General features: G+C 44.0%; 1 protein-coding gene across 5 annotated transcripts in view; it reads left to right on the forward strand.

The window, feature by feature from the left end:
• LOC137545451 (retinal guanylyl cyclase 2-like) overlaps positions 1-16,116 on the forward strand; it is a 176,149-nt gene that overhangs the window by 106,296 nt on the left and 53,737 nt on the right. For all 5 annotated transcript variants that reach the window (XM_068266680.1, XM_068266675.1, XM_068266679.1 and 2 more), the window contains exons 9-13: positions 1,447-1,623; positions 3,628-3,784; positions 6,811-6,960; positions 9,522-9,670; positions 15,607-15,770. In XM_068266680.1, the coding sequence (XP_068122781.1) occupies positions 1,447-1,623; positions 3,628-3,784; positions 6,811-6,960; positions 9,522-9,670; positions 15,607-15,770 (797 nt within the window). The remainder of the gene's footprint in view (positions 1-1,446; positions 1,624-3,627; positions 3,785-6,810; positions 6,961-9,521; positions 9,671-15,606; positions 15,771-16,116) is intronic.

A 16,116-nucleotide genomic window follows, 5' to 3' on the forward strand; every position in this document is an offset into this window, starting at 1 on the left:
GGGCGCAAACTACGGCACTAAGTAGTTTGCACCCACACATCAGTCTTAGTACAGCTCACTGCGCGCACAGCGCGGGGTGTGCCTATATTAGTGTGCGGTGCGACGGTAACGTTGCACCTGCTGCCCCTTGATAACGGCCCATCGGGTGCCCCTGAAACAGCGCATCAATGCGCCACTTCGGGGGCACCTGATGCGCCGTTATCAAGGGGCAGCGGGTGCAACGTTTAAGGGGCACAGGGGGTGCGACGTGCACTAATATAGGCACACCCGCGCTGTGCGCACAGTGAGCGGGGCTGCGCGCGAAGTAGCTTTGCATGCACTAGGGGCAAAAAACAGCTTTTCACACCGGCGCTAACACTTAGTGCCGGTTAGTGAATGAAGCCCCATATGTCCACCTGTGTCCTACATGTATCAACCTCTGTCCTGTTGCGTCCCCATTTTTGTCCCCATGCATCCGCCTCTGTGCCCCTTGTGTCCGCTTTTGTCCCCATGTGTCTGCCTCTGTCCCCCTGTGTCCTCATTTTAGTCCCGTGTCCTTGTCCCTGTTTGTTCCCCTGTGTCCCCCCTATGCCTCCGTGTCCTCCGCTCCCCCATGTAATGTAATTACAAGTGTCACATCTCTCACCAGATTCGAGGGAGCCTGCAGCCATCAACTGCTTCTCCTCTCCCTTACTCTTCCCCTGGTGTCGGTCGTGTGTGATCACACGATCAGCACAAGCCAGCGCTAGGGGAAGAGTGAGGGAGAGGAGATGCAGCTTATCTCCATGGGCTCCCTCGGATCAGGTGAGAGACACTCCACTTGCAATTACATAGCACGGGTGAAGCGGAGGACACAGGGGGGCAAACAGAGGACAATACAGTCAGGGAGTCCCCGACGTTGAGACAGGTTGGAAGTTTGTATCTGCAGGTACGAACTGCCAACCCGGCTCAAGGACTCCCTGTATTTGGAATCCACTTTTGGGGGAGAAAAATGTGTATTATATTCCCAAAAACATGGTACTTGGAAAAATGTTTGCTTTTGTTTCGATGTAAGGGAGCTTAGTGTAAGGTTAAGAGTAATATAAGGCAATAGTAGAGTACCTGTAACATTACCAATATTTTACTGTTGGCGGCATAATGCGCTTAATTTAATTTACAGTGCTTGCTTAAATGTATGCGGAAAAGAGTATCTGCTCAGTACAGTCTAGGCGGTGGGGGATATGGAACTGGAGGTGATTAGTAATGGTTAGGAGACAGAAGAAGATGGTGGGTTTCAATAGGCAGTATATGAGAGTTGTTTAAATTTGTTGAGGGTAGGAAAAAGTCTAATGGAATGAAGAGGGTAGGGGCAGCCCTTGAGAAGTCTTGGAGTCTTCTCATGCCTGTGAAGAGGTTACAAATGAGAAAGTCATTGGGCGGTCACTAGAAGACTAAACTTTATTTATTGGTGCCTGTTGTGTTTTCCAGATGAAGGATCTGAGGCACGAAAACGTCAATCCTTTTTTGGGATTTTTTTCTGACTGCGGAATCTTCGCCATCGTGACAGAGCACTGCTCCAGGGGAAGTCTGGAAGATCTGCTGAGGAACGAAGATGTCAAACTGGACTGGATGTTCAAATCTTCCCTGCTTCTGGATCTTATCAAGGTATTTACCGTCAGCCTCCCATGGAAAAGGGGCCTAACAGCCCTAAACATGTGACTCTACACTGGAGTTAATCCAGTAATTTCACATATGGAGCTTGATTTATTATGCTTATGGCGCTGACAAAGCGCAAGTAAAGTCTTATTACACGCATAAATTAAATTAGCGCAACTTAATTGTAGCACGCACACGCTACATGTGCTACTGGCAGCGAAGTGAGCGCTCCTTAGCAATGGCCGATCCTTTCAAATGTCACGCGATAGTGATGTATCGTGACCGCTATACTTCACCAGCGTGGGCGCTACTATGTTAACTACCTATCGACTGCGGGGCCGGCTACGGCAGGAGATCGTGCGCAGGCTGCGCGCGCATCTCCTGCTTGGGAGACTGAACTCCGCCCCGCCTTCAGTCTCCGAGTGGCGATCTGCAGCAGAGCTGTACTGGGGACAGCCCCTGGCACATATGAGAGCGATCGGCTCTCATAGGCTGAAGCCTTTGACAGCCGATCGCGTCATTGGCTGGCTGGGGGGAGGGTTTTCAGGGGGAGACAAATAAATAATAAATAGTAAATTTTATTTAAAAAACAGTAACATAAATGGGGGACGATCAGACCCCACCAACAGAAAAAGGGGGGGGAATCACTTGCGTGCTGAGTTGTGCGGCCCTGCAGCTTGGCCTTAAAGCTGCAGTGGCCAATATTGTGAAAATTGGCCTGGTCTTTAGGGGGGTTTAATACTGCGGTCCTCAAGAGGTTAATTAACATAGATAGTACATAGAAAAAAGAGACTGCTACACTCACGTATAGTCCCAAATGGGAGCAGGTAAATTCAAGGCCAAATGATCCAAAAGTAATGGTAAAAATCCCGCTGCACCAGATGGTAGGGTGAAGTAAAAAAATCTTTATTCTGTTACTCCATGTCAGCGTTGCAGATAAAAGCTCACGCGTATCGGAGCAAAAGATGGCTCCTTAATCATAGCTAACATACACATGCATTACATCAGTTATATAGCAAAGAGAGGGCCCCACCCACAGGGGTGTCCATTTTGGCCTTAAAGTTACAGACATCGCAAATTTAAAATGGTATAAACCAATACGTTATGCTGAAAGTACATATAAAAACACACATGTAAAAGCACATCATGTTGTCGCAAATCTATTCTTATTAAATATTTATTGATTAATTAATCACAATTTCTATTTATGTATATGAAAACCAATTGCTACATCCCTATTAGAGAGGGAAGAAAGACCTGGGGGGAGGGGGGGGGGAGAAGAGAGGGGGGGGAGGGGGAAGGGGAAGGAAGGAGACAAAAAGTGAATAGGAAGAGCCAGTCGGAAAGCCAGAAAGGCCAGAAAATAGAAGTCAAAGGGCTCAGGGTGTTGGCGCCGGGTGCAAGGGGAGGAAAACAGGGAAACAGGGAAGAATCCCTATTCGAGATTATCTATCGTAGAATGTATTGAGGTCCATTCTGGAGTTGAGTCCCATAGGGGAACGTGTTCCCAATTTCCAAATCCAGAACGCCTCTCGTTTCAAAAGTTTGTTGTATAAGTTTCCCCCCCTTGCAGAATGCGCCACCCTTTCTATGCCCTGGAATTGAAAACCAGACATATCACCCATAAAAAGATTTTTTTACTTCACCCTACCATCTGGTGCAGCGGGATTTTTACCATTACTTTTGGATTAATTAACATAGATACATCACTATCGTGCAGCATTTGGAAGGATTGGCCATTTCTAAGGAGCGCAACCAACACTGCCAGTAGCGCACGTAGTGTGCACATTTAATTTATGCGCATAATTATATTTAATTTGCACTGTTTCAGCGCAATAAGTATAACGAGTCAAGCTCTTTCTGAGATGATACAAGTTTGGTTGCAATTTGTATGCAGATTGGCATTAAGCAAAAGTGTACCCAAGCCTAAGCTCAGGAGAAAAATCACATACTTACCAAACATATAAATACTTTGTATATCGAATGCTTATCTGGAACTTTGCGTTGGCACAGGGAATGAGATATCTGCACCACCGAGACTTCCCACATGGGCGTCTGAAATCCCGGAACTGCGTCGTGGACGGCAGGTTTGTCTTGAAGCTCACAGATTATGGCTATAATGAAATTTTAGAGAACCAGAAAACTCCACGGGAAACTCCAACATTTGGAGGTAAGAAAAAAAAATTAATGGTCAGAAACGAAACCGAACTTTATTTTTTAGATGTACATAAATGATCCGTAGACTTTTATTGATTTCACATTCGTATACTTGATTAACAAAGTGCAGATAATTGGCAGGTTGCTTATCAATAAATCACACAGTCTTTATTGCAGCTCAACATCTATTGACCATCAATGAGCACTTTGACCCATTAGCATCTTCAATAGAGTTATCATGTTTGAGATAAGTGCACTGCTTCTATCTCAGCCAGCAGAACTCATGGAGCTGTAAATTCTTGGACTGCTTTGATCTCTCCCTGCTAGCAGAAAATAAAGAAACTGAAAGCAGAAGTCCTCTATTATTGCCACACACTGCCCCCTAGTGACACATGGCCATAAATGCACATTACAGCGGTACTAATTAGAAACAATGAAATGTAACAAACAAAATAAAAAAAAATTGCTAAAATAAATTGACCTGGAGCACCTGCAAACCTCTAAATTGGCTGCTAAAGGGTTAATTAGGAACACCATACTAATACTTAGTACAGTTTCCCTTTGTACTTGCCTTAGTTCTTCATGTAATTGATTCCAGAAGATGTTGCAGGTGTGGAAAACATATCTTTGAGGTTCTGGTCTATGTTGAGATGATTGAGTATATTATGTAATCATTTCCACTAATTTCTCAGCTGCTTCCATAACACAAGCCTCCCCCAGCCTGGACTACTGACACAAGGCTGGTTGGCTCCATAGATTCCTGCTGTTGTCACCAGATTCTAACCCAGGCATAGGCAAACTTCGCCCTCCAGCTGTTAAGGAACTACAAATCCCACAATGCGTTTGCCTTTATGAGTCATGGCTGTGGCTGTCAGACTCCTGCAATGCATTGTGGGACTTGTAGTTCCGTAACAGCTGGAGGGCCAAGTTTGCCCATGCCTGTTCGAACCCCACCATCTATGTGCCTCACCAGACCAGTCTTCAGCTGTCCAATTTTGGTGGTCTATGTCCACTGCAGTCTGAGCTTTCTGTTCTTGGCTGACAGGAGCGGAGCTGTCAAACTTTGCTTTCTACTCACAATAGCGGTTATACAGCAATTGTCTTTTGTATGGCTACATTTAGACATCTGGAATGATAGATTTCACTGTTCTTTGCTGCCAGCTGGTGATGTTTGATGGTTGTTGTGACTCCTTTCTGTTTGATCTTCATTCCTCCTGGCTGAGAGGAGTGGACCTGTCAAACTTTGCTTTTTTACTTGCAATAGCTGTTATACAGCACAGCAAGCTAGCACAACTTTTCAGGCCGAACACTCTTTCTCAAGTGCCTTGATTTGTGTTTGCTTGCTATGCTGTATAAATGCCATTGCAAATAAACAGCAAAGTGTGGAGAATTTTCCCACTTAGAGGAGAGCTGAAGTGAGAGGGATATGGAGGCTGCCATATTTAATTTCTTTTAACCAATATCGGTTGCCTGGCAGCCCTGCTGATCCTCTGCCTCTAATGCTTTTAGACATAGTCCCTGAACAAGCATGCAGCAGATCAGGTGTTTCTGACATTATTGTCAGATCTGACAATATTAGCTGCATGCTTGTTTCTGGTGTTATGCTGACACTACCACAGCCAAATAGATCAGCAAGGCTGCCAGGAAACTGCTATTGTTTAACAGGAAATAAATATGGCAGCCTCCATTTTCTTCTCACTTCAGTTTAAGTGTTGAGTCCAAATTGGAATTACCTTCTACTTTGCCGAGTGCTCCCAGAAAATTTAGGTAGAACTAGAACTTTGTCTACCCTTGGGTCATCTGGGTCCTTTGGGCCAGGACTAGTGTGAGTTAGATAAAAGGGTTGAGAAGAGAATTAGGTTGCTTTAACCACTTGACGACCAGGGTAATTTCCAGTGATCGGTGCTGCGTGGGCTCTACAGCCCGCAGCACCGATCAGGAGTGCAGCAGGGCGATCAGACTACCCCCCTTTTTTCCCCACTAGGGGGATGTCCTGCTGGGGGGTCTGATCGCCGCCGGCTGCTTGCGCTTGCGGGGGGGCTCTTCAAAGCACCCCTCCGCAGCGCTTCCTGGCCTCCTTCCCCTTCCCTCCCTCTCCCTCCCCCTGTGAGCGGCGCAGGACGGAATTCCGTCCTGCGCCTGATAGGATAGGCTTCTGCCTATCAGATGCCGGCGATCCCCGGCCAATCAGAGGCCGGGGGTCGCCGATCTACGTCACGGCGCTGCTGCGCAGCAGTGCCGTGTGATGTAAACAGCAGAGATTTCTTCCCCGCGTGTTTACATTTTGCCGGCGAGCCGCGATCGGCGGCTCTCCGGCTGTTCACGGAGACACCCTCCGTGAACTGACATGGAAAGGCCGCTCGATCGAGCGGCCGTTTCCATGGTAACCCGCAGACGACCAGTTTATGCCAATCGGCGTTAGCTGGTCGTCAAGAGGTTAAAACCGTTAATTAAAAATCATTTCACAACATTGCAGCATTCAGTCCAATATGATATCTAGAGAGATCTGATGGAAAATCGAGTGTACTGTTTTCATGCTAGTGTTGTACTTTTTACCACACTACAAAACTATGCAATACAAATCCATTGCTGTTCCTGATTAAACTTGCAGTTATTCAATTGTCCAAAATCTAATATACATTAATCTTTGGGAAGACCGTATGGCTACATTTAAGGTAGTCATACAACTAACGAATTGGGCATTGGATTTCGGGCATGCTATGCCTTTTAGCAGCACCAATATTCATATGATTCAGTTATAATTATCAAATTGGATGGCCCATCAGCTGCAAAATCGGTAGATGTATGGCCATCTTAAGACATCTGAAATGATAGACTTCACTTTTTTGGCCACCATCTGTTAGTGTTTGATGTTTGATATAACTCCCTTCTCGTTGATCTCTATTCCTCCAAATAACAGCAAGACCGTCCATTTTTGTACATGGAGATCAAGGAAAAATATAGAGCTTGTATTTTTCTTAGAAATATTTCCGTTGTTGCTCAGTATGCTGGAAAATTACATGACTTTCTTTTATACAGATTTATTTTGGACAGCGCCTGAACTACTTCGAGATCAGAATCTGGCCAAGAGAGGGACGTTTAAAGGTGATGTCTTCAGTTTTGCTATTATACTGCAAGAGGTTATTGTACGGGGTCCACCCTACTGCATGTCAGGACTTTCAGCCGAGGGTAAGAAATTAATTTTGGTTGTTATCAGAATGTATGATTAGCTGTAAACTTCACAGGTGGTGAGTAAACTAAGTTCTGTTCACACAAAGAGTAAATGTTGAACACCTTGGAGACCATATTTGAAGCCTTGGTTTCTCCAGGCATGGATCTGTTGGCAGGGTACAGCGGTCTTGGAGACGATACTGGAAGCCTTGTTTTCTCCAGGCATGAATTTGTTGGAAGAGTACAGGCATCTTGGAGACCATACTGGAAGCCTTGGTTTATCCAGGCATAAATCTGCTGGCAGCGTACAGTGGTCTTGGAGACCATACAGGAAGACTTGGTTTCTACAGGCATGGATCTGTTGGCAGGGTACAGCTCTTTTGGAGACCATACTGGAAGCCTTAGTTTATCAAGGCATGGATCTTTTGACAGGATACCGTGGTCTTAAAGATGAAGCCTTCGTTTATTCAGGCATGGATCTGTTGGCCGGATACAGTAGTCTTGAAGAGCATACTGGAAGCCTTGATTTCTCCAGACATGGTTTTGTTGGAAGGGTACAGGCATCTTGGAGACCAAACTGGAAACCTTGGTTTCTCCAGGCATGGATCTGTTGGCAGGATTCATCGGTCTTGAAAACTATATCGGAAGCTTTGGTTTATCCAGGCATGGATTTGTTGGCAGTGTACAGCGGACTTGGGGACCATACAGGAAGCCTTGGTTTCTACAGGCATGGATCTTTTGGCGGTGTACTGTGGTCTTGAAGATCATACTCTAAGTGTTTTTTTTTCCTCCAGGCATGGATCTGTTGGAAAAATGCAGATCGGGGTTAATTCTGGCCATCATTTTTCCTGGATTATGGTGCTTGCATGTTCCCATATTTACCATGCCATTAGTTGTGTTGTCACTCAGTACGTTTGTCTGGTAACTGTCTAGCTGACTAGCCAACTGGGAAGGCGTAACTATTAATAGAAATAAATTAATAGTAGTTATTTCACATTTACTTGTGCTTACATCCCAAACCAGCTACCCGATGTTGACATACTTTAGACTCCAAAATGACTGCAGGAAAATTAACCATGGCTTAAAAATCCTCGCCAGTCGGGCACATTCTCCTCTCTGGAATGTAACAGTAACATATACTGTCATTTGTACCACTTTACTTAAGCTGGCCACTAACGGTCCAATTTCTAGCGAAAAATCCTTCGAGCGATCAGAAATTCTGATCGGATTGGTTGTAAATAATCTCCATTGGTGGACACAATCGATTATGAACGAGTGTAAAAAATGTCGCCCGAATGAATTTTCGTCGAACGAAAATTTGGGTTTTCTTGATGGTCGTGATAGATAGGAAGCAAAGATTGGTTAGTTGATGGTGTAGTGAACGATTTTTCGTCCGATCAGAAATTCTGATCGCTCGAACGATTTTTCGCTAGAAATTGGACCATTAGTGGCCAGCTTTAGAGATAGGGTTCTGCCTCCAAAGGCCATATGTACCATCTATACTAAAAAAAAAAGTCAACCTCAACCTCATCACTTGTCCCTTTATATCTGGAAAATGTGTCCTCTCAAGTATAATTAGGAGGGAAAAAAAGGGGGGGGAGGATATAAGAGTATGAATTTGTGTTCCTTAATTAACTAACAAAGTCATATTCTTACCTTTTTATACAGTGACTACACTGTATAAAAAGGTAAGAATATGACTTTGTTAGTTAATTAAGGAACACATATTCAGCTTTGTAATTACTTTGTAATTCTGATTTTGCTGTGATTTTAGATGCGATTCCGATTTTTGATAGGATTAAAAAAGTTGGGGTTTATGTGTGTTTTTCCCGGGTTTTTTTGTTTGTTTGGGTTTTTTTTTCTTGCGTTGCTAGCATCCATTGAAAATCGTAAATTGAGATCACTAATTGGAATCTCAAATTGAAATTGCGATTTGCAGTGTAAACTAAGCCTCAAAGAGAGAAAGAAAAACGAGCCCAAAACCAGCTTAGAAAACCATGCAATGTACTCCTTTATTAAAAAGTTAAATATGTAAAAATAGTTTGCTGCAAAACCTTCCATAATGTTCAAAATTAAGACCAATGGAGACAAATGCCGGATTTGCCTTGGCGGCAGCGTGGCCTTGGCTTTGCTAACTTTGACCTCTGATCTTGCTAGCCTATATGACCTTAAAGGATACCTTAGTTAGTGGTCACAAATTTAAAAAAACAGGAGGAAGCAGGCATGTGCAGGAAACGGTTCTCATGCCCACCGCTCCCCCCGTTCTCTTCCGATCCCCTCTGTTCTCCTATAAAGGCCCCGTTAAGTTATTTCCTGGTCGGTGAGGTCGTTGACTTTGCACGACCTTTATAAAAGAGCGAAGGGGGAAGGAAGAGAATGGGGGGAGCGGTGGGCATGAGGACCGCTTCCTGCACATGCCTGCTTCCCCCTGTTTTTAAAATGTATGACCGCTAAAGTATCCAATAAGTCTCCTATGGGTGCCGCCCACCCCTTTATTCAGGGAGAAGAAGACATCTCTAGGGAAAACGTTCATGCAGAAATTACTGTTTCTAAGGAGATGATTTTTTTCCCTGTCCTAGAAATCATCAGAAAAGTAAAAAAGCCTCCTCCATTATGTCGGCCCACCGTGGCCCCGGATCAGGCCCCACTGGAGTGCATCCAACTCATGAAGCAGTGCTGGAGTGAGCTGGCGGACAGGAGGCCGACATTCGATGAGATTTTTGATCAGGTTCGCTATTCATTTTACGTTCTATCTATGGTTACATTATACATAGTGAAATCCTTTCTCCATTGGACACCACCTTGGTTGAAATAAAATGTTCCTCACTGGGTCAGCTGTTGACGCTGCAAGAATTATAGCACACATACTTACAGATTCTTACCTGCTTCTAATGTGCCTATACCAGTACTGAAATACATTGCAATTTTACCACATCCTTACGTAGTATGAGGGACAACAGATTTTAAATACTATAAACATATTGTTTAAAGGGAACCAGAGAGGAAGCACCCTTGTGTATTTTACCATATATATCAGTAAGAACATTAGAGAAAACACCTACCCTGCTATCTGTTTCATCCTCACTGCTAAAAGTGTCTGTTATCAGCTGTGATAAGAATCCCGGACTGAGCATTCAGTCTGGCTTTGCAGGGAAGAATTATAGCTGAGTCCTTATAGCAGAGCCACAAGGGGGCAGGCTTGGGCTTGAAAAGACACCAGAGAAGACAGACTCCGCTATAATCTTTCTGTAGCAAAGCTAGACTGAGTGCTCAGTCGGGAATTCTTATCAGAGGTGATAACAGTCAGATTAAACAGAGAACAATGAAACAATGAGCAGATTAGGTGTTTACTGTCATGTTCCCACTGATTTAAAAGGTAAAATACATGAAGGTGCTTCATCTCTGGTTCTCTTTAAGTAGGCTCTAATACTACAAAGTGGTGGTAACATTGGTCAGTCATTGACCAATCAAAATTGAATGTGCGCCAGGTTTAGAGTAAGTATAGTTCAGTTCAAACAGAATACTGCGCCAGTTCATTTATCAATAACCGCTCTCACTCATTAGTCAGGATCGCTGCAGCAAGATTCCAGAAGGATTCAAATACAATACTCAGCTCAACAGAGTTGTTGCCGCGCGCTCCTCCTCAATCAGTAGTACCAGATGTAGCCCACCGTTAGTTACTGGTGGTATTCACACTTTGTCAACAGAATGGCTCAGCAGCCTCACTTCTAAAAACCGATCAGTTTAATATTCAAAAAATAAAAGATGAAACACAGAACATCATAGCGTATTACAGTATGTCATAACAATTCAGCCAAAGCCTGCTGCCAATTGCACTTACAGACTCCTGCGCTTGTATCTCGCATATCTCAATATCTCTATTGATGTCCACCCCCCTCCGGTGAGTATCATGCGGCGTCCCGCTCTCTGCTCGTCTTTCGGCTAGGGCTTCTGGATTCCTGCGGCCTGCCGGACGGGCTCTGTGGTGCAATGATGTCATACGTTACACTGCTTGCTCCACCCGATGCATTTCGCCCTCCTATCCGGACTCATCAGGGGCATAGGAGTTATATAGTTCTCGGGAACTATATAAAAGAATTGGGGAGCATGTATACAATATCAAGAAGGGGCTTGAGTCCCACAGTGTGTCAAACCACTTCAAAATGCACCACAATAAAGATCCAAGTGGGTTGAGATTCATGGGAATTGAAAGATATATGAGAAAGTGGAGGGGGTCTAACCTAACAAAGGACATCTCCCAAGCCGAAGGAAGATGGATCCACTGTCTAAAGTCCCTCACCCCAGGAGGTTTAAAGGGGAACTGAAGAGAAAGGTATATGGAGGCTGTCATGTTTATTTCCTTTTAGACAATACCAGTTGCCTGGCAGCCCTGCTGATCCTCTGCCTCTAATACTATTAGCCATAGCCCCTGAACAAGCATGCAGCAGATCAGGTGTTTCAGTGGTTCAGACTTAGAAGTCTGATCTGACAAGACTAGCTGCATGCTTGTTTCTGGTTTTAATCAGATACTACTGCAGAGAAATAGACCAGCAGGGCTGCCAGGCAACTGGTATTGATTAAAAGGAAATAAACATGACAGCCTCCATATACCTCTCTCTTCAGTTCCCCTTTAAATATTGAATTTGACCTCAACTGCTGTATAGCTAATGATTAGTTAACTATAGACTGCTATACAGTAGATCATTTCCAGCATAAAAATGAGCTACCATTGGCAGGAGGTCAGCAGCCTCACTTCAAAAAACCGATCAGTTTAATATTCAAAAAATGAAAGATAAAACACAGAACATCATACCGTATTATGTCATAACAATTCAGCCAAAGCCTGCTGCCAATTGCACTTACAGACTACTGCGCTTGTATCTTGCATATCTCAATATCTCTATTAATGTCCACCCCCCTCCGGCAAGTATCATGCGGCGTCCCGCTCTCTGCTCGTCTTTCGGCTAGGGCTTTTGGATTCCTGTGCGCTATGCCGGCCAGGCTCTGTGGCGCGATGATGTCATACGTTAGACTGCTTGCTCCACCCAATGCATTTCGTCCTCCTATCCGGACTCATCAGGGGCATAGGAGCAAGCGGTCACTTCGTTCTTTAGTACTGTTAGTCCCTCCTTCTAGTTTCTAAGGTTACCGTGGGCGGACAGCAATGGTTACCTCCTCCTTGCTACATTGGAATGCAATTGCCTATGCACCAATATTTTAATTTAATGGCCTCAACTTCAGGCCTAGCTTGTAAGCAGTGCTTGTTTCCTAAAAGACTTTTGGTTCACTTCTAATGTTCAATCCTAAACCTCAGAATAAATTACAATCAATAAAACTTACATAAAATTGCATCAATTAAACTCAGTTACACCATGCTATTCTCTATCTTCAATGCGCATTGGCAACCACATTTATACCTTTATGGCAACCCCATTTGTACCATTGAAATGCAATTGCTTATGCACCTATATTTTAATTTAACCTCCTTAGCCGTAACCCCGTGCTGGACACGGGGTAAGCCGCCTCGGAGGATATCTCAGCCCCTGGTGGGGCGATTTAAATTCTGTAAAGTGCTGTACGCGCAGCTAGCAGTTTGCTAGCCACACGTACAGCTTGATCGGCGCCGTTGCACGGCGATCGGCCGCACGCAGCAGCGGAAGAAGGCCCCCCCCCACCAGAGCCCTGCGCAGCCCGGACCAATCACTCCAGGGCAGCGCAAAGGGCTGGATCGGGTGTCATTCCGATCGTCGCCATGGCAACAGGAGAAGCCAAACAGGAGATTGCGTTCTATACGCAATCTCCTGTTTGCTGTTGTTGCCAGCGGCGATCGGACTAGAGGGACACATGCGCCCTCTAGTGGTGTTTCATGTAGCTACCACTCGGGTAGCTACATGAAACAAAAAAAAAAAAATTACAAAAAAAGTGTAATGCAGCCTCCTTGGCAAAAAAATTGAACCGGCAAGGAGGTTAATGGCCACAACTTCAGGCCTGACTTATTAACAGTGCTTTTTTTCTGAAAGGCATTTGCTTCACTTCTAATGTTCAGCTCTAACCCTCAGAATAAAATACAATCAATAAAATGTGCGTAAAATTGCATCAATTAAAACTCAGTTATGCCATACTATTGTGCATTGGCTACCACATTTGTACCATCAGTATTCCAATTTACTTTTCATCATACAGTACTGCAATTTTCCACAGCATATCAGTTACTGTTGTTACCTAACTGCCATAAGTTATCTCATATAAAGGGAGGGGGGACACCAAGAGCCCAATAGTGTGATATTGTATAGATGATAATTAATAATGAGTAATATAACAATTTAATACTCCCAAACCAGGGTTACCATTAGGCAAACACTGTGAAGGCAGGTGGGGAGATTAACCAGACCCCACTCAGGATTAAAAGTCGCTCTCTGTAGATGGGAAGAAGATGGGTACAACCCTCCACCAAGGGTGGACTTAGCAATATGTAGAAGCTTTCCAGAGGCACCAATAGAATAAAAGTCACTTAAACGAGCTTAAAACCGATGGGGCAGTGGTGGGCCTATCCCATCCATGCAGACAAAGCAAACAAAGGAAGGACTGTGGCATCAACAGTCAAACAACAATTTATTTATACTCCACAGTAAAACTTGCCTATTTTTACTGTGGAGTATAAATAAATTGTTGTTTGACTGTTGATGTCACAGTCCTTCCTTTGTTTGCTTTGTTCGCATAGATGGGATAGGCCCACCACTGCCCCATCGGTTTTAAGCTCGTTTAAGTGACTTTTATTCTATTGGCGCCTCTGGAAAGCTTCTACATAAGTTATCCTATGTATGTTTTTTTTTTTCCCTCCAAAAAACACTAATATCTGCCCAGATGCTGACCTCCTGCCAATGTTAGCTCATGTTTATGCTGGAAATGATCTACTGTATAGCAGTCTATAGTTGACTAATCGTTAGCTATATAGCAGTTGAGGTCAAATTCAATATTTAAACCTCCTGGGGTTAGGGACTTTAGACAGTGGGTCCATCTTCCTTCGGCTTGGGAGATGTCCTTTGTTAAGTTAGACCCCCTCCACTTTCTCATATATCTTTCAATTCCCATGAATCTCAACCCACTTGGATCTTTGTGTGGTGCATTTTGAAGTGGTTTGACACACTGTGGGACTCAAGCCCCTTCTTGATATTGTATACATGCTCCCCAATTATTTTATATACAGTGGCTTACAAAAGTATTCGGCCCCCTTGAAATTTTCCACATTTTGTCATATTACTGCCACAAACATGAATCAATTTTATTGGAATTTCAAGTGAAAGACCAATATAAAGTGGTGTACACGTGAGAACACTGTACACTGTAGTTCCTGAGAACTATATAACTATCGCTCCTATGCCCTTGATGAGTCCGGATAGGAGGACGAAATGCATAGGGTGGAGCAAGCAGTCTAACTTATGACATCATCGCGCCACAGAGCCCGGCCGGCATAGCGCACAGGAATCCAGAAGCCCTAGCCGAAAGACGAGCAGAGAGCGTGACGCCACATGATACTTGCCGGAGGGGGGTGGACATTAATAGAGATATTGAGATATGCGAGATACAAGCGCAGGAGTCTGTAAGTGCGATTGGCAACAGGCTTTGGCTGAATTGTTATGACATAATACGCTATGATGTTCTGTGTTTTATCTTCTATTTTTTGAATATTAAACTGATCGGTTTTTAGAAGTGAGGCTGCTGAGCCATTCTGTTGACAAAGTGTGAATACCACCAGTAACTAACGGTGGGCTACATCTGGTACTACTGATTGAGGAGGAGCGCGTGGCAACATGTTCTTTTGAGCTGAGTATTGTATTAGAGTAAGTATAGACTTGAGGCTGTTTACAGCTGGTGGATTGAAGCACAAGGGTGTACTGAAAGCTGGGGGTACCTGTATTTCCCTGACCAGCAGGTAGCGAGGGAATGGAAGGCCACATAGACTGAGGTCTGCTGACATCCATTCACAATGTATTGAATTCAAAGCATCAGAAACATGGTGAGGGGACCAAGCAGGGCTCTGACAAATTAGAACTCCTTCTCATTATTTTTCACTTCTGAAACACAAGGAGGTGTCAACCATGGAGAAAGAAAAGTGCTTTGTCCCTGTTTGCTTTGATACATATGTAGCTAGTAGCGATGGCAATGCATAGGAGAACTCATGGAGAAGCATGTGATCAGTTGATTTGTAAGGTTCTGATTTTCTGCTTCCTGGTTTAACACATGATCATTCATGACCAGCAAATCAGAGTCTTGCAAATCTATGAGTTGATCAAACTGATCACATGCTTCTCCATGAGTTTTCCTAAGCATTGCCAATGCCATCCCTAGTAGCTAGAGATGGTCAATGTATTTTACAGAAATTCTTGAGGAGGATTCATAGACAGCCACGCTATTGGTTTGATCAGGTGATTAATGTGTAAGTCTCTGACCACACTCAGGTGATCATGTCTCACTTTTGCTTGCTATTTTAACCTACAGAGGAAACAGATGATCACATGACCATAACCTGCCAACTAGACGTACAAATCGGTCACTTGATCAGATTGATAACACAGATTTTGCTCCCAGAGAATTTCTGACAAATAAATTGATTCTCTCTAATTATGATGCTGGCCTGATAAAGGAATTTCCACTTTCTTCCAGTTTAAAACCATCAATAAAGGTAAGAAGACCAATATCATTGACTCCATGCTGAGGATGCTAGAGCAATACTCCAGCAACTTAGAAGACTTGATCCGAGAAAGAACAGAGGAGCTGGAGGTGGAAAAACAGAAAACGGAAAAGCTTCTCTCTCAGATGCTGCCCCCGTAAGTACATGCGCGTAAAATGCCAGCTCATGTGTATGTGAAACTGCAAGGAGACGCCTGTATTATAACATAGTGGCCCCCAAACCTCGGGTTGTGTTTAGTGGTAGTGATGTTGGTAGTGAAGTGGTAGTATGTTGAGGAGAACAGTGGGAACAAGACAAAAAGACCTTGTAGTTGTAACGATCGGTGTCAGCACACAGAGAGAATCTGATTATTGGTGATCTGCAGTATCACCAAGAATACAGATATATACCTGATTATTGATGATCTGCAGAATCACCAATAATACAGATATAGTACTAACCTCTGGACACCTGTATATATCGTGAGTGTTTGGTGCAACAGT

Source organism: Hyperolius riggenbachi, chromosome 2 (assembly GCF_040937935.1).
Source record: "Hyperolius riggenbachi isolate aHypRig1 chromosome 2, aHypRig1.pri, whole genome shotgun sequence".
NCBI classification, from domain to species: domain Eukaryota; kingdom Metazoa; phylum Chordata; class Amphibia; order Anura; family Hyperoliidae; genus Hyperolius; species Hyperolius riggenbachi.